This window comes from Morone saxatilis, unplaced genomic scaffold, assembly GCF_004916995.1.
Source record: "Morone saxatilis isolate NCDOM2014 unplaced genomic scaffold, NCSU_SB_2.0 Contig17, whole genome shotgun sequence".
Taxonomy (NCBI): domain Eukaryota; kingdom Metazoa; phylum Chordata; class Actinopteri; family Moronidae; genus Morone; species Morone saxatilis.
This window is the reverse complement of record NW_023339729.1, coordinates 13,945,931-13,964,813: the sequence shown is the minus strand read 5'-3', so window position 1 is coordinate 13,964,813 and position 18,883 is coordinate 13,945,931. Positions and strand designations below refer to the sequence as shown.

The 18,883-nt window shown below is 40.2% G+C and overlaps 2 protein-coding genes across 3 annotated transcripts in view; both read right to left on the bottom strand.

The window, feature by feature from the left end:
* sept3 (septin 3) overlaps nt 1–5,493 on the bottom strand; it is a gene marked incomplete in the record, with an annotated part of 14,545 nt that extends 9,052 nt beyond the window's left edge. The window contains 4 exon segments of the mRNA XM_035659652.1: nt 2,599–4,457; nt 4,562–4,767; nt 5,295–5,342; nt 5,445–5,493. Coding sequence (XP_035515545.1) covers nt 2,599–4,457; nt 4,562–4,761 — 2,059 coding nt within the window.
* Nucleotides 5,494–9,171: 3,678 nt separating this feature from the next.
* On the bottom strand, nt 9,172–17,765 carry LOC118326627 (serine hydrolase-like protein). Of its 2 annotated transcripts, none has more exons than XM_035659659.1 (12): nt 17,666–17,765; nt 17,239–17,382; nt 12,112–12,225; nt 11,894–11,935; nt 11,332–11,351; nt 11,165–11,239; nt 10,853–10,959; nt 10,368–10,447; nt 10,235–10,269; nt 10,046–10,122; nt 9,777–9,864; nt 9,172–9,259 (listed from the first exon to the last, which is right to left on the bottom strand). In XM_035659659.1, the coding sequence occupies exons 1-12, from the start codon at nt 17,676–17,678 to the stop codon at nt 9,215–9,217; spliced, it is 840 nt and encodes a 279-aa protein (XP_035515552.1). In that variant the 5' UTR covers nt 17,679–17,765; the 3' UTR covers nt 9,172–9,214. The 2 variants fall into 2 exon arrangements, with proteins under 2 accessions (XP_035515552.1, XP_035515551.1); XM_035659658.1 differs by lacking the exons at nt 9,172–9,259; nt 9,777–9,864; nt 10,046–10,122; ... (5 more) ...; nt 11,894–11,935; nt 12,112–12,225 and adding exons at nt 14,583–14,690; nt 14,820–14,907; nt 15,014–15,090; ... (5 more) ...; nt 16,437–16,478; nt 16,676–16,789.
* Nucleotides 17,766–18,883: the final 1,118 nt, after the last annotated feature.

The following is an 18,883-nucleotide window of genomic DNA, read 5'->3' as shown; positions in this document are numbered from 1 at the left end:
AGAAACAGTAACAGAAACAGGAGATGGAGCCAACATGTTGATCAGCTCAGGCCTCCAGGGTGCACACATGGAGCAGGCTGCTTTAAGTCAGTGCAGCCACAGACACACAGGACACCGAGGCAGTGGCTGTCACTTTGATTCACAACACTCAGGAGTCATCATGCTCCCCCTCTCCCCTCTCCCCTCTCCTCCTGCTCCCCCTGCTCCTCATGCTCCCCCTCTCCCCTCTCCCCTCTCCCCCTGCTCCTCCTGCTCCCCCTGCTCCTCCTTGCCATCACAACACACACCAGATTTGCTAAATAAATCCCCTCCAGCATTAATTGTGAGCAGGTAAACCTCAGGTGAAGAACACAACGCGCACACAGCTGATGATGCTCCGACCCGTTTACTCCTCCATTAACCGTTATTAACCGCCGTTAGCCGTCACTGACCGTTATTAACCGTCATCTGTGCCACACATTACGCCCCCACGTTTGCGTTAACCGCGCAGTGTGTCTGTTGGAGCAGGACACATGGGGGTATCTCCACCACAGCGGACCCGTCGACCCCATTGTCCGGATAACACCGCGAACAGCTAGCGGCGGCAGCTCCGTGTTAGCTGCTAGCTACCGAACAACCGCCGGTGGGGCGTCACACTTACCGATTCCCGTTCAACGGAGCCCGCGAATCAGCCCGAGGAGGAGACGGTCCGACGTACTGTGGTTGTGCACGAACAGACGATGTATATCACAAACAGGAGATAATAAGATGAGCAGCGGTCATGTGATCAGCCGGGTACCTCTCCTCTGGCCGTGAGCCCCCCTTCACCGTTGCCAAGGCGACAGGAGGAGGAGATGCAGCACGCATGCGCAGTGTAACCACCTCAAAGGGAGGTTTTTCGGTACAGCGTCTTCTGTCACTGATACTGTCTATTTTTAGGAGACATTTCAGATTGACGTTATACAATATATATACAAATACGTACAGTCTGAGTAGAATAAACTGTAACAATTCTCCTGTACGGTGAAATGTGCTGGTGGAAGATGAACTGAGATCCTTTACTTAAGTAGAAGTAACAGTACTTCAGTGTAAATTATACCTCCTTTACAAGTGTAAGTCCTGCTTCTTTATTTTACTTAAGTAAACAGGATTAACAGAATGTACTTAATCTATCAAAAGTTAAATTGCCGAGGCAGAATGGCCCTTGCATTGTTATATTACTGTGCATTATATAATTGGATTACTATTAGCCATATAACTACTTTATATGCAGAAATACGTCATATTTATTTATTTATCTTATAAAGATAAATGTAGTGGAATGAAAAGTACAATATTCCTCTCTGAAATGGTAGTGGAGTTGAACAAAATAGACACATACACGTAAATGGTACTAAGGTAAAGTACCTCAGTAAATGCACAAATTTACATATTATTAACAAAAGGTACCTAAAGTTTTAAAAGTAAAAGTACTCATTCAGTGGCAGGATATATTATATTATTTGATTATTTGAACTGATGAATTATTATGTAAACAGCATATTAATATCAGAGCCGGTGAAGTTCATTTAAACTGCTTTACATACTGGTGGGTAGTTTAATTTGTAACAGGCTTCATATTTCATAAACTCATCATGTCTTATAATAAAGAATCACTACAACAATGGTTCCCACCCAAGAAGATAAATCAGAGGGGTCGCCAGATAATGACTGATGAGCTGAAGCAAGAATACCTCGCATATTTCTGCAACACAAAGTGCAGTTTATTTCTTCTGACTGCAGCTTCTAAACTTGTTTACCAACAGATGCATCTTGTTGACCACTGAGAAAACTCGATTCACTGATAAAGGCTGTGATACAGTTGGAAACTACAGAAAAAGCTGTTAAGTAGGCCTAGAGTTGGGGTTGAAATCTGTAAAACAAATACTAGACAGTTCTCTCAGAATGCTTTTTAAATCAAACCATTAGACAGTCAGCTTTTGTTGGACTACACAGAGCTCAATGACAGAGCTATAAAGGAACTTTAAAGGAAAGTAAGCCTTAAAGACTCACTATCCTAAGGCTTCATAATACAACTCATCCTTATTATTATCTTTTTTTAATACTTAGTGGTATTTTATTTTTAATCTCTATCCTCCAGGATTTTACAAGTGTTGCTGTGATATATTTTAGTACGATTATTATTATAAGTGTTACAGTAAGAGAATCTTGGCTGTGTCACCGTACTCACACTTTATCTCCGAGTTGCTCTCCTTTCGTCCATCTTTTGCTTCCCTTTCTGCATGTTTTTGTTGTGTTTGTTTGGCGCTGCGGAGCGCTGTGCTGGCATGTCCTCCTGGACTAGTCACTTTGACAGAAGTGTGCTAACCAACGTTGTCATGTCTCTCTTCAGCACGTCTGTTACTCTACTGATAAGCAGCGATGTCTTAAATCCCTCTGCTATCCTCTTTGACCACCCCCTCGCCTGAGCTCCCGCCCCCCTTAGATAAAAGAAAAATATTGAACTCTTCCTCTAAATAGATTTAAATAAACAAGAGATGGAAGAGTCCTTGTCATATATGCTTTGGGCAATTTGTTCAATTAAAGTCTTCCAAGTGGTTTGGATGTCTCTATACTCACCTACATACACTGAACCCGGGTAATACATGGTGACATAATATGGGTCCTCTGTTTCCTCCATGATAAATGCTCTGTCTGCTGTAGAGTAATTTGCTTGTTGTAGTGGAAGGGTAACTGTTGTTGTTGTCTGGTCTGGTCTCTGGTACACTCTGTGCTGTGGCTGGGATGGCAGGTCAAACCCCCCCTTTGAACTGGCGCCAAAACTGTTTGTGTTGAGTGGGCAGCGTGCCACAGACGGAGGCCAGCTTACAATGCACTTCTCTGAGGGATATTCTGGTAGCTTTGTGGGTGCTCCATCATGGTCAGACGTTGCAAAAATATCTGTTTGATTCAGTCCGGTGTCGCTGAGGTTCACCTCTTTGTGGCTTTTACTTTGCCTGGGAGACTGTTTGTGATCGAACTGATGTTTGGGTGATATAATATCAGGTTTTGATGTGGTGCACTCAACAGAAACATGTCGGGAGGCCTCCTGTGTGTGAGGTGCCACCAGACATGTCCTAAGTTGATTTACTCGGTGCGCACGCTGAGGAACCTCCATTTTTCGATCAGCATCTCTTGACTGGCAGCTGTAATCCTTCGAAACACACTCAGACTGACTTACTGCACTCTTCACATCCATCTGGATGGTTTGACTCTGAGCCTTCGACCAGAATCTGTGTTTTTGAGGAGACTTGTTGTTTTCTGATGCAGTGGTTGGTTGAAATGAATGTCCTGTAGTTGTCCTTATATTGTTTTCTTCCTTAGGTCCTGATAGAAATGTTGTATCCACTTTCGTTTCATTGTTGTAACCAAATCGTCTTCTCCTGGTCTCAATATTGGGTGAGACAGTCGACTGATTCCAGAGAGGCTCTGTGGAAAATGACATTTTGGGAGTCACTGGTAAACTTCTGTCAGAATATATTCGCTCATACGATTGTTCACTGGAGGCAAATCCTGCAGTTCTACTCTGAAGGTAGTCTATACATTTCCTGGGAAGGCTCGACTTAGTAGCCAGTCCATCAAACACAGACTGAGATTCTCTCTGAACGTTCACAATCTTAATCCCTTCAGACTCTGAAAGAGATGTTTGTGTACCTGTCGCTCCACTTGGCAGACGTTCCTGCAGCTGTTTGATGTTTGACTTTGGTTTAGGGATTGCAGTAATGTCTATATTCCTTGGCGGAGGCTTTGGTTTGTCATGTACAATATTTTCTTTTTTGCTTAAACCAACTTTTCCTTGCAAAAAGCAGGAATTCTGAGACGTGGCTGCTTGTCTCTGGGAGTAAGTCTGATGTTGAGACTCTCTGCACGTTATGGGACAAACTCTTCTCAATGCAGGGTGAGTAAAGTCCAGTAAAGCTTCTTGGTCAAGAACGTCATGCTTTGCCTCATTTGAAGACCTCTGTTTGCTGGACTCAGGCTCAACTTTAGTATTTGATATAGTAATCGATCTAGCACGTCGTTCTTTAGCAACAGGAGAGGGCCGCTTGCCTCCTTGGCTATCCAAACTCATCCCTCTGCACAGAGAAGTTGGAGATGGACTCAGTCTGGGTGTTGGGACAGTCAGAGTTGGAGATACACTTGGCTTCGGTTGAGGCTGGTGCAGTAATGGAGAAAGATCACTCAGCTGTGAGGCGGAGAGATGAAGAGAATCACTCGGCTTTGGTTTCAGAGAGGAGAGAGTGGGAGAGGAATTTGGCTCTGGAGCAGGAAAAATGGAGATTCTGGGCTTTGCAGAGAGAGTTGGAGAGTTATATGTTTTGGGCTTGGCTCTTGGGAGGGTTGAAGCCCTTTCTGCGTGGTTTCTCTGTGAATACTGACATGATTTACTCCAAGAGGGCCGACTGAATGTCTTGGAGGAACAAATTGGAACAAAAGACCTGGAGCCAAAAGAGGGAAGAAAAAATGTGAACTGCAAAATCTATTTAATGCATTATTTACTATATTACATAACACACAGAACTGAAGCTATAGATTAATTTACCTGTCTGTGTTTGACTGTTTTGAGTTTTCATGGATGAGTCCTTTCTCATCAAATGATGGGATTTGAATGGGTTTCTTTTTGATGATAGGAGAGGAGAGGGAGACAGGAGGTGACAAACAGACCGATGGCTGTTCCTTTGTCTGTCGGGAGGATGCAGATACTTGAGGGATCAAAGGTGCCAGGCGGTCAAAAACACTCATTCTGTTCTACAGAGGTTGTGAGGAAAGAGGTCAAAAGAAAGATGAGAGTGGTTGGGTACATATAAAACATTTATATCTATAATCATTTTCCACATTACAGTCTGACTGTCTGGAAAAAAGTATTAGGATCCTTTACTCATGTAATAAGGTAATAAGTGGCAATACCACAATAAAAGTAAACGTAAATAAATAAAAAGTACTCCATTACAAGTACAGAAATATCTGCAAAATGTATTTCACTTAAAGTAAAAGTCAGCTACTCATTTAACAGAAAAATTACCCCTTTGAGTATTATATAATCATATTTAATATCATTAGATTGTAATTCTTCTAAATTTAATCCATAACAATGCATCATATCTACAACTTCATAGTGTGTTTTCTATTTAAGTTTTAATCTGCAAAGTAACAAGCAACCATAGCTATAAAAATAAATGTAGTGGAGTTAAATGTACAATATTTAACCCTGACATGTAATGGAGTAGAAGTATAAAGTATCTTAAAATAAAAATACTTAAGTAAAATACAAGTACCTCAAAACTGTAGAACTTGAGTTAATGTACCAAGATTTCAAACACAATCTGAAACCACAAGAACGCTCTGCATTAATGCTGTAAATTCCACTGCATAACAAATCTTTACAAAAGTTTGTTAAGTCACAGTAGAAGAAAACAGACACTAACCTGCTGTGTGAAGCTGTGTCTCTGTTGTTGACACACTGAGTGAGTGAATAAATCAAAGAGGGCGAGACGGGGAACACAGCAGTAGGAAGTAGTGGGCACAGAAGTGCCATTCTCTGCATTGCTTCGACACTGAAGCTGCACTGTTTCACTCCCACTCTGGTCTCTCATTTAGTTTGGTTCATGGGACACAGTCTGTGAAGTCTCAGTGTGGTCTTATAGTCTGTCTGATAACAGTGCAGAACAGTGGAAGAAGTACTCAGACCCTTCACTTAAGTAAAAACAAAACAAAAAAAAAAATGAGTGCAGAATTCTCCATTTCATGTAAAAGTAATGCAAACAAATGTTTACTTTTTATCAGCAAAATTGCAGTAAAAGTGCTCGGGCCCTGTGACTGACTGTTTTTGTGAATTAATTTTATTTCTTTGAATGAGACTCGAATGAGAACATGTAAGAACTCTTAGACAATCTCAAACATGACAATCTGTCCCTAACTGGACAAGTATCCTTTGTAAAGGGTTTTGTCTTGTCTTTCATAAGCTTCTCATGTTTTTAATGGAAAATATCAACATTTTTCAAGGAGCTACAGTACACTAGATAATTGTAGTGAAATAACATAAAATAACATGTAATAATAAAGTAATAAATAATACATTGGAAATACTCAAGTGCACGTACATTAAAACTATACTGAAGTTACTTGAGTACATGTACTTAGTTACTCTCCACCACTGGTGCAGAAACTGAATATTTCACTCAGATATAATCAACTTCAGAATAACACAGAGTAAATCCAGAGAATTGCGGCTTAAACTGTTTTATTTTGTATGAACAAAGGAAGCATATGATCATCAAAAGAGGGGTGTTACACACCCTGTTTCTTCACCATGCTGTCAAGTAAAAACAATGAAAACAAAAAAATAGACACTTTGAGCATTACCAAATACAATTTTTCTGTAATCTTGGTCCATCCAGGATAATTTTGGCACCTAGAATAAATCAGTTGCATTCATTCAGTACATATTATTCTAATAAAGTCACTACTACACCATTTTGGCACAGCGGCACAAACAATCTACATGCTCCTTAGCAGCTGCCATGCCGACATCACCAGTGAGAGGATTAAAACCCTCCCCGCTGGCAACAGATTCATTGCACTTCACTAATTAAATGCACAATATAAGTAAACTTCATGATATATGTAAAGTGATTGTCGAATTACAAAACGTATGTAAAAGTTGGCACAATAATAAGATGGCGTGAAATTTACATTTCAAACACATTTCTAAAGGGCAACATGTCCTCCAATCACCTGCAGGTAGTCTTTTCCTCCTTGTGCATTTGGCTTCATTTTTATAAATTCTTTCTTCTGCTTCACTTTTCCCTCATCTCTACAGCAAGTGCGGTAGAGGTGAGGGAAAAGTTGGAATGATAGGTCAGGTCTCTCCTCCATCTTCCTCATCCTTCCCATCTCCATCTTTAAGGTGTTGGCTCCAATCCCACTGGTGTCCTGGCAGCACCCCTGTCCAGATGGCCTGCCGCCCTACTCCGCCTCGCCCTCTTGATCATATCAGGGCATTGCTATCGTCATCTCTGCAGTTCACACTGGCCACCAGCGGGTGATGCCGGACTGTTTTGTTGCTCCACTTGTGGGCATCCTGCAGCCCGGGCTCTAGGAAGTACAGGCACGCTCCGAAGCCTGCCAGTACCAAAACTGACACCAGCAGGTAGAGGGGGACGAACCAGTCCAAGAACAGCCACGACATAACTGCTGTCAGAGGGAAGGGATGGGAAGGGTGGACGAGGACGGGGCAGAAAATGGATGAGGAGAGAGGGAAGAAAAGACATGACGGAGGAAGGAAAGGGAAGGAGGAGAGATTTTTGGGGAAGGGTGGATGAGCAGAGTTACTCTGTTATTTAAATCCTTGGAAACACTCGCTCTCTACAGGGTGAGACATCACGCCTGACAAATTGCAGCATCTCAGTATCCCATTATTCACAGGCACAGGAATCATGACATTACACAGCCAGACAACATGCTTTTATCATACACAGTTTTTAATATGCACACACACACACACACATAGGTGTTGCCTTCTAAAACAAAAGAGCTGTGGTAGTAAATAAAGTCATCATGCTTACCTGGGAGACGTTGCTGAATCAGTCGGTCTTTCTGTGTTTGCTGGTATGTGATGCGCAGCAGCTGCGAGTCCAGTCAATCATTAGATTATCTCCAGCGCTGCAGCTCCGACTGTTGCATGTGAGACGGCAAAAATCACAGGTGCTCTCTGAGAGGCACAAGAGACAGAAGCTGCATGCAGCTTCATCCTCCAGCGCTTGGCTCTGACGTTCAAAAGGAGGGGTGGGGGTTGCTATGACAACACCCCTGCTGATGGCTGAGAGGATGGAGGGAGTGGGAGGGAAACTTATATAACTATAATCTATTTTTTGGGGTGGTGGGAGGGAGTTGGGGTGGTGGGAGTGGGAGGGGGGCAAGCCCTTCAGATGTCTCTGGATGTTGCCGCCTTGCTGCTCGCTGCGTAAAATCAATTCCACTCCATTTAACACCAAGGCCATCACACAGTTTATGTGACATTGAGAGAAAGAGAGAAAGAGAGAGTGAGAGAGGGGCCATTTTTGTGTGAGCAGCACCTCTCATATGTGCCCTGACTGACAGCAGCTGCAGTGTTTTATGGAGTCACTCCCCTGAGTAAAAGGGTGGAACAAAGATTTTGCTGGTTTCCGAGACAAAAGCCGAATACAGAGAGGCTGGCCTACATAATGAAAAGTTGTCAGAGGATGTCATCTCTTTTAATAGCTGCCATTTTTAGCTCATTCTGCACAAGCATGAGATTCATGAAAAGCAGCCGAGTTAAACTGATCAGCTTCAAACCAGAATGAGCCCCACAAGTTACATAAAGATCTTGAACGCTGTAGGATTTTATTCAGTTTAGAGCTTTTTACATGTATATTCTGTTCTGAAAGCTGAAGCTGCCTTGAATCAGATCTAGTTATCGTAGACAACTTTTAATATATTTATAAAATACAACATATCACAGTTTGTCAGGGGTAAAACTAGAGAGTCTTGTCTTTTCATTTATCTAACATTACTGGAACTGGTTTTTACATAATCTAATTCATCTGATTACATTTTATAATTTGTTGTTTTTAATCTGATGTCTAGACTGAAACACTTTGTAACTTAGGCTTTGGAAAGATAAGTATTATTGAACTCCTATTTCCATCGACGTCCCGGCTGTTTTCATAGTCAACTAATCACAAACAACAAGTGATACTTTTTGCTCAGGAAGGTATGGTAAACACCTGCTATCATTATTGTGAAATGATGACAACTAAACACAATTAAACAATGCAAACAGTTTTAGTAACTGCTGTAAATTCAAAGCAGCAATTTCAATAAAAACTTTATAGTACAGTCCAAATATCAACATATCAAGACAGAAAAACATGAATATGTTAACGACTGCTCTGAGAGAGATGAGCACAGTGTACAAAGTGTGTGAAATTTCGCACGGAAAATGTGTCACTGCTGGTGTGTTGGGGTGGTGTGCTGTGTGTGCCCTGTGTGTGTGTGTGTTGTGTGGTGTGTGTGGTGTGGTGTGTCGGAGAGTGTGTGTGTGTGTGCTGTGTGTGTGGTGTTGGTGTGTGGTTCCACTATGCTGGCAGGCTTTGCGGTGCTGAGATCAACCCTTGTTTTTTTGGGGTCTGCCAGGAAGTCAGAAAACAAGAGGAGCGACGACTTCAGGATTATGTCAGATGGAGCGGTGATGATCACCTGGTACTGTCACCACCGTGTGCTGAGAGAGAGAGAGAGAGAAAGAGAGAGAGAGTGAGAGGAATGAGGATGAACATATAGTTAAAATCAAAGTAAAGTGTCTTTGTGTTGTCCTGTCATTCTTTGTTCTATTTATAAACAACTAGTTCACTTCTCTCATGTGTCGTTTTGCCTTCATTACTCTGCTGGTTAGTATCCCTACCACAGATATAGAACCCGATCTGTTTATTATTTATTTATTTTCACATATTATATCTGTGCACTGTTTCCACTGTCTGGTCAGAACTGGGGTCTCAAACTCAAATTGGGTTGGGGCCACTCCTGGTTTTGTAATCTCAATTACTAATTGGCCACTTCAGTGTTCAAGGACTACAAGAAAGTGCAATATTATGAAAATATTTAAAACACTAAAATCACTTGTTTTAGCCTCCATACTTTGGTGCAGGGTGAGTCAGGTTTGTTACACACACCAAACACAGTGAATACAGTTATAGGTTAAATCATCACAATAAACTTTTATCGCCAACATTCAAACTCACATTTCTGTCTCGATAGCCCTGGAGAAGTGTGGAGGTAAGTATCTGTCGATATGATTCTGGAAGTTTTGCACCAAAGCCTTTGTCTGCTCTGGAGAAACAGAGATTTTAAACAGGCTTAGTATGACTTAGTAGACTAGTATGAAGGCACATTAAATTGTTGGATTAGAAAGCACAAGAGGACCTGGGACTGACATGTCTATAATGTAAAAGTAATACGCTTTAACACTGTAATGCAAACGTCAGTTGCAGCATAATGGTGAATATCTTACAGAACAACTAGAACAGGAGCTTTAATCCTCGACTGCATCTCCAGACTCTGCTCCAAACTGATGCGCACTATGTTTTTCTGAAAACATAAAATAAAAAACACACACGTACTGCACAATCTGAATGCTATAAGTTAACAGAGAGGAGGTGGTGAATGTGGGGGAAGGTTTGGGAGGTTAAAAGTGACTTACAAAATTAAGTCGCAGGTCTCTGGAGAACACAAATCCTGCAGAAGAGAAACACATTCAGCTGCCAGCAGATGAAATGAAGGCAAAGAGAAATTATTCCTCTGTGAGAGGAGGAGAAGAAGAGATAAAGACGTACCTCCATCAACTTGAACTAGACCTCGCTCTAAAAGGATGTGCACAGACTCTTCAGACAGAGTCGGGTTTGCAGCCAACAGCCTGAAACGAATAAAACACTTTAGCCAACAGCTGATTATAGAGACAGAGTTACTAGAAATCTAATTTTAAATTTTTTAATCTTTATTTTGTTCCAAGTGACATCACTTGAGTCAATTTATACAACTTTTAGTAGTACTTAAAGTCCGTGTAAAGTAAATTAAGTGATTTATCTCTAAACACCTTATACATGTGATAAAGTAGTTGTTGAAAACATTATAAAGGACTGTGAACTATGCGGGACTGAATTTTGGAGTTTTTCTCTTTCTTAACGGTTTTGGGTTCACCTGTAAACAGACTTTAATGTGTAAAATCTGTGGATTTCCCCTTTAAACTCAAGTCAAAACCTCCCACATGAATGACGGCTTATTCAACTTGAGTTGACCATAAAGTGGGGAGGTTTAATACCTCTCAGCTGCCTTCTCAAACGTGTAAACTCTTTTCTTCTCTTCTGTCTTTTTTTCATACTGAAGCATCTCCTCCATCCCCTGCCTCATCACTTTGGGTATTTCTTTCTGCAGTTAAAGAGACAGAAACAGAAACAATGAGGCGAGAAAGTCAAAAACTACTGACAGGAGTGGAACATGGAGATAACTGAGGAATAATACGACAGCAATTATTTTTTTTCTTCACTTCAATGGCCTCTCTTACAATTAGATCATCTTCCCTTTAAAGGCTTGTCATATGCAGTACAGTGATAATAAAAACTAAGTTAAGTACTGGATCTGTAGGTAAGAATCCAAAAGCATCCAGCAGTATGACAGCTTCCACCATGTCAGGATACAACGCGCTGAACTGTGGAAAACACAATATGGACAAAACATAATACAATGCAAGAAAATAGAGCAAAATATTCTGATAAATTGCATGTGATTAATCTTAGTTACCAGTGCAGCGATGTTAGCGCCTGTAAGAAAGTGAACAAACAATCACTCTATAAGCTTTGGTCAAAGTTTATTTATTGTTACGGACTTACTTTCAAATAGATTCTGGCTTTGACTGTAGGACTGTAACTAACAATTATTACACTTCCATCAATGATTAATCTGTTCATAATTTTAGTAGTCTTATAATTAGTCTTTTAATTCTTTGTTTTGTCTGAACAACAGTCTGAAACCCAAAGATTTTCTATTTTGCAACAACATAAATGCAAAAAAAAAAGCAGCAAATCTTCACATTTGAAAAGTTGGAACTAAGTGACTTATATACTTAATCAGTTACCAAAAAAGTTGGTGATTAACTTTTGCTTTAATGATCAATTAAATCACTTATTTTTCCAGCATCCTTTGATTGATCACTTTACACACATAACTGCACCTCAGTGGCAAATGTATTCAGTTGTACCTGCACCTTGGAGTTTATGGTAGAAGTGAAAATACACAGTGTCTGTGCTGTTACATTTGAATCAGGTGTATTATTTTTTGATTTTCTTCACAGTGTGGGACTCACCCATACTGTGGCCTATGACGGAGAACTTTGTCCACTGCAGACCTGTGGGAGTTATTTCAGAGGAAACATCTGATTAAATCTAGTTTCACTTCCTGCTGTACGTCATAGCAGCTCTGATTTAACTGTCACAGAAGTCCTGAAGAGATCCAACCTCTCGCCTAAAAGAGATATGAGTGAAAATTGCTGAAAAGATCCCCCAACCTCCTGAACTGTCACACCTTCAACAATTCTACGAACATCAGCCACATATGCAGGAAACGAGTAGAAAACTCCAGGAGGACGATGTGATGACAGGCCGTGACCTGCCAGGTCCACCGCCACGTATCTGCACTCTGAGAGGAAAGCAGAGAGAGAGATGATCCACAGAGTGGTAACCTCAACAGGCCTCAGTCCTGTGTCTCTACCACTGGAATATTATTTGTTTTTTGTGTTGGTTGGTTTTGTCTGGTTGGTCCACCACTTCGCTCCAGACTAAAATAACTCCAAAACCTTTTGGATGGATTCCTGATTTTGTACGAACATTAACGGTTCCCAGATGATGAATCCTGATAACTTTGGTGATCCTCTGGTGCCATCATCTGGTCAAAATATCAATTTGTCTAGCATGTTGGTTTACGACCTAAATACCTACGAAACTAATGACGTTCCCATGAGCCTCAGGCTGCCACTTTTGTGTCTTTTTTTAGTTGCTTTAATTTTTTAGCACAAATGTTAGCCATGTGGAGACGACCTGAAAACTAAGAGGTTGAAACATTGAGAAGAATGATACCTGCTAAACATCACATGGTTATCATTGCTGGAGCAAATGGTTAGCATTTAGCTAAAAGCACGACTCTTAACCTCTGTCCCAAATCCTCATAGTAAACTGTTTTTATCAGTCAGTTTACAAAAATATTAACAATATTTTATTATTTTATGCAAACAGGAAACTATTTTGGAGCTGTCTGAAAACCACAAAATTTATCTTAATTCTTCTGCAGCAGTAAGCAGCTCCTTTGTTTCTTTTGTGCAAGGTATTGTGGGAGAATAGTGTTCAGTGACAGCACACTCAAAAGCCAATCCTATTTAGTATATCTGCTGTCTAGTTTGAATATACTTTATTTTGTCACTTTCACAAAAAACCTGCATACAGTCAGTATGTAGTGTAGATTTTGGGGACACAGCTTTAGTCTTGTTAAAATTAGGGTGCAATCACACACACATCAAAAATACTTTACCTTTGGGTAGAAGGGGAATTGTGCTGAGGAGAGGACGAAGAGTTGAAGATAAGAGAGAGTGTGAGGAGTGAGAGGAATTGGAGGATGGAAACATATAGTTAAAATCAAAGTAAAGTTGTCTTTTGGTGTTTGTTGTCTGTCCATTCTTTTGGTTTCCGTGATTTTCATAAGACAACTAGGGTTTCACTTCTCCATGTGTTCGTTTTGCCCTTCATACGTCTGCCGCTGTTAGATCCCTACACAGATATAGAACCCGGATCTGTTTATTATTTATTTATTTTCACCGACTATTATTACTGTGCACGTTTCCACTGTCTTGTCAGAACTTGGCGGCTCAAACTCAAAATTGCGGTTGGGGGCCACTCCTGGGTTTGGGTAATCTCACATTACCTTAATGCCACTCAGTGTTCGAGGGCACTACAAGAAAGTGCCCCGAATATTTCATGGACAAATATTTAAACACTAAAATCACTTGGTTTAGCCCATACTTTGGTGGCAGGGGTGAGTGCAGGTTTGTTAACGACACACCCAAAACACACGTTGAATTACAGTTCATTAGGTCGTAAATTTTTTCATCACAATCAACTTTTATTCGCCCAACATTAAACTTCTACATTTCGTCTCGATAGCCCTGGGGAGATCAGTGGGTGGAGGTAAGTATTCTGTTCGATGATGATTTCTGAAGTTTTGCACCATAAGCCCTTTGGTCTGCCTTGCGAGAAACAGGAGCATTTTCTAAAACAGGCTTAGTATGACTTAGTAGACTATGATGGAAGGCACATTAAATTTGTTGGATTTAGAAAGCCCACAAGAGAGGACCTGCGCGACTGACATGTCTGGATAAGTAAAGTAATACCTTTAAACTGTAATGCCAAACGTCAGTTGCCAGCATAATTTGGGTGCAATATCTATTACAGAACAACTTAGAACAGGGAGCTTTAATCCTCGACTGCAGTCTCCAGCACTCTGCTCCAACTTGATGCGCGAGCTATGTTTTTCTGGGGAAAACATGAAATAAAAACACACAACGTACTGCCAATCTGAATTGCCTATAAGGTAAACAGAGAGGAGGGTGGTGAAGTGGGAAGGTTTTTATTAAAAAGTGACTGTACAAAATTACCATCTCTGGGGGAGAACACAAATCCTGCATAAGGGAGGAAAGCACATTCAGCGCCAGCAGATGAAATGAAGGGCCAAAGAGACAATTATCTCTGTGGAGGAGGGAGGGGAGAAGAAGAATAAAGACGTAGCCTCCCATCAACTTTGAACTAGGACCTATCTTCAAAAGGATGTGCCACAGGGACTCTTCAGACCAGGGGTCGGGGTTTGCAGGCCAACAGCCTCTGAAACGTAATAAAACACTTTAGCCAACAGGGCTGTTTATAGACGGACAGGGAGTTACTAGAAAATTAATTTTTAAAATTTTTAATCTTTATTTTGTTCCAAAAGGTGACATCACTTTGAGTCAAATTTTATACAACTTTTAGTAGCAGGAAGTTGGACACAAACGGAGCGACGACTTCGGGCTTATTCAGATGAATGTGATGATCGCCCGGTACTTTCACCACCGTGTGCTGAAACTAACAGAAACAGATAGGGGATCATTAACTGCACATACACAGAATCAATAACCTCTAAGATGGTTAAATTATCGCAACAAATCACTTCAAACATTCTTAATTTTCATTCTGTTCCAGGTGCAAACTCACTTTTTCGTCCTGCAAACATTGGAGAAGTGTTGAGGTGAATTTATCCGGAGCTGGTTCAGAAAGTTTTCTACTGACGCCTTCTTCTGCTCTGAAAAACAAGATTTTTAACTATAAATAAATATATCTGCCTGCTGTCACATTGTCATAACACTGTAATGCAAACATCAGTTGCAGCATAATGGTGAATATCTTACAGAATAACTAGAACAGGAGCTTGAATCCTTGACTGCATCTCCAGACTCTGCTCCAAACTGATGCACACTATGTTTTTCTGAAAACATAAAATAAAAAACACACACATGTAGTGCACAAGCTGAATGATATAAGTTAACAGAGAGGAGGTGGTGAATGTGGGGGAAGGTTTGGGAGGTTAAAAGTGACTTACAAAATGAACTCGCAGGTCTCTGGAGAACACAAATCCTGCCGAAGAGAAATACATTCAGCTGAAGGCCAAGAGAGATTATTCCTCTGCGAGAGGAGAAGAAGAGATAAAGACGTACCTCTATCAACTTGAACTAGACCTCGCTCTAAAAGGATGTGCACAGACTCTTCAGACAGAGTCGGGTTCGCAGTCAACAGCCTGAAACGAATAAAACACTTTAGCCAACTGCTGATTATAGAGACAGAGTGACTAGAAATAGGATTTAGTTTGACCAGCAGCTGGAACGGTATCATACCTCTCTACTGCCTTCTCATAAGAGTAAACTCTTGTTTTCTTTTCTTTCTTATTCTCAAACTGACACATCTCTTCCATCCCATGCCTCATCACTTTGGATATTTCTGTCTGCAGGAACAGAGACAAAAACAATGAGGTGAGGAAGTCAAAAACTACTGACAGGAGAGGAAAAAACAGTCCTGATATGAGAACAGTATGTGACTGTGAAAAAGGAAGGATTAAAAGATTAAAATGAAGACAACTGAAGCAAACTGCAATAATACTGCAGGAATCATTTTCACCAATTTCCTTGAAAGCCTTCCGGTTGAATAAAAACCTGCTAATACATTATAATGAGTACAGTATCTAATAATAAAATGATATGATACATGCACTAACTGTAGCTATCACTGAGGGCCATGTTCTCTCTATATTTCTGGAGAGATTTATCAACCTGAAGGGAGCTGTACAAATTACAAATGGTGGGATAAAAGGCATAATTCTAGGATTTTTATATTAATATATTTAATTTGACTACACAATAAATGAATCCTTCCTTGAAACAACATTTATACCTTTACATAACTTACAGAAAACCACAGTTGAATAAATAAAATAGCATTTAACCACACAAACTATCAAAGCTCTACATGGTTCGTACTGAATCTGTAGGTACAAATCCAAAAGTGTCCAGAAGTATAAGAGCGTCCACCATCTCAGGATACAGTGCAGTGAACTGTGGAAAAACACAAATTGGACCACATGATGATACCACATATAAAAGCACAACAGTCTCTGTATATTGTGTGAAAGAGAGGAAACAGACACATAAGATCCATCTTACCATTCCAGCAACGTCACCACCTGTAAGTAAAAAGAAGCTCTGATGTGATTTGCACTTTAAATTACTTCGTAACGCACATCATAGATTAAGATAAATTCTTCTGTAAAGCTGCACTCACCCATGCTGTGGCCGATGATGGAGAATTTCTCCAGCTGCAGAGCTGTGGGAGTTAATTTCACAGATCATCAAACAGGCAGGTTCAGTATCTCATCACAGAACACTGAGAAGGTTTTTAGTTGCCAAACGTCCAACTGTGGTTTAATCGTAGGTATGAAGGAACATGAGGGAGAAGACGTCAAAAACCACGGTTTAAACACACAGATAAATATGATTCTGCAACTTTAGAGACTCACACACCGTCAACGACTCTGCGAACATCAGCCACGTACGCAGGAAACGAGTAGAAAACTCCGGGAGGACGATGTGACGACAGGCCGTGACCTGCCAGGTCCACCGCCATGTATCTGCACTCTGAGAGGAAGGACAGAGAGAGAGATGAGTAAAACACTCACAGAACACAGGAAGTGACACCTAATGCCAAACATACACACATTATAATCACAGGTAACCATTTATGATACGGGTTTCTTTAAAGTAATTTCCAAAGAAGTTTCTTGCATTGAGATATCTTATTTGGGACTCATTGGTAAAATAGAGACATTATAGTTAAGTTTAATTAGATCAGTTGAGTTCATAAGAATTTGAAAGAAAAGCAGATCAGTTTAATATGAATCATTTTAATCATACATTTATTACTGGAAACTTTAATATCTGATTTAACATTGTCTCCATTTTACCTAAAGCTAATACCAAATCACAAAACTGTTTCCAGTAAATTATTTAATGAAATAAAAACCCATAAAACAAAGTCAGTTTTGTTTCCTGAGTGTCTCATTACATACTCGCCAACAGTGGATTACCTTTGGGTAGAAGGGGAATGAGGGTCTTGAATGTACCACAGTTGTCAGCCCAGCCATGCAGGCACAGCACAGGACGACCGTGGTCAGGACCCCAGACTTTACCTCTGATCTCTCCCCATGGGACCCGCACAGAGAGCTCTGAAACTGGACACATAAACACATCCATCAGTCTGCAGCTCAATCTTACAGAGTATTGACAGCTGTTATTACTGTTGTAGTATATATCAATACAAAGAGCAGCTGCAGGGTTCAACAGTCTGCAGCTCTCACACAGATATTTATACAGATAAGAGAAAACAGAAATCAACAACAGCAAAAACTTCCATTGATCATTGAGGACTTTATGGTCCTGGCTGTTACTTTCCTCAGCAGACACAGACAACAGTGGGAAACCTCTTTAAACCTCCAAACAGTCGGACTTTGTTACCTTCTCCCTCCATTGGAGCTGACTGTTGCTCAGAGACAAACACTAAAGTCTGCAGCAGCTCTAAACGTTCCCAGTCCGTCACTTACTTCCTGGACTCAGCTGACTTAAAGCAGCATGGACTTTGATAGACGAGGGCCTCTGTTTCCCTCAGTGAGGTCTTTCAGGCAGCGCCTCTAATCAGTGGACAGATGATGTTTTGGTGTAAAAGTAAATGTAGCAAGTGTAAAAAAACTCGGATACAAGTAAAAAACAATGCATTCAAAACCTTACTTAAGTTAAAGTATTAGTATCAAAATATATTTAAAGTAAAAGTAGTCATTATGCAGAATGGTCAATTTCAGAATAATATAGGCCTTTGTTATATAATTGAATATAATTATTGATGCATTGATGTGTAAGCATCACTTTATATACTGCTGGGTAGCTTAATATAAAATAACACATACTCTTTTTCATTATATTTTGTATTAATAATCTGCAAAGTAATTAAATACAATTAAATGTATAGTAATAATAAAAGTACAATATTTCCACAATAGCATTAAAATGGTAATGCTCATGCAGTACAGAAAATGCACTTAGTTACTTTCCATCACTGTCCACAGGCCATATTTAGTGAGTATGCTTTGACCTTATACAATTCTGACATTGATTGATTGATAGCAGCAGTCTGGAAAACAGCACACTTTTCTGTCAAGTTTAAAACTGTGAAAATATTTTGTATTTTTCAAGTTTTCAAAACTTTAAAGAGACAGTCCTGTTATGGGCCTAATGTGACATAACTATGGTATCTACTGAATATGAGAACAAGTTTCACCAATGAACAGAGACAACAGCAGGATTACAGTGCTATCTAGTGGTGAGGCAGGGTAGAGAGCAGACGTACCAAACACAGCAAAACATTAGCTTTTATGATTCTGACTTTATCAGGGAGTTACTGCTGGTCTCTAATGTGCAGTCGAAAAAATGTTTTCTAAAATAAATGTGAAAAAGTATACTGTGGTCACTTTCTAAGTGCCATGAATACTTCTACTGTGAGGCTATCTCAATCCATTTCACAAGATATCTTTAAGGAATGACAGTAGTGGTTGGAAGAAGTAATTCTGATCTTTTTCTGTTTATCAGCTTAAAACATCCATTAGGGATTTAATGTTGCAAACACCCAAAGGAAGACTCTTGAAAAACAGCTTTCAGTTGGAGACCAAATTGTGACACCTG

Bases quoted from the DNA above. Each gene is read 5' to 3' on its own strand.
- LOC118326627 (XM_035659658.1), bottom strand. The intron at 16,790-17,238 runs GTAATCCACTGT...CCTTCCTCTCAG, and splicing joins CATTCCCCTTCTACCCAAAG to AGTGCAGATACATGGCGGTG. The intron at 16,211-16,318 runs GTAAGATGGATC...GTTTTTCCACAG, and splicing joins GTGGTGACGTTGCTGGAATG to TTCACTGCACTGTATCCTGA.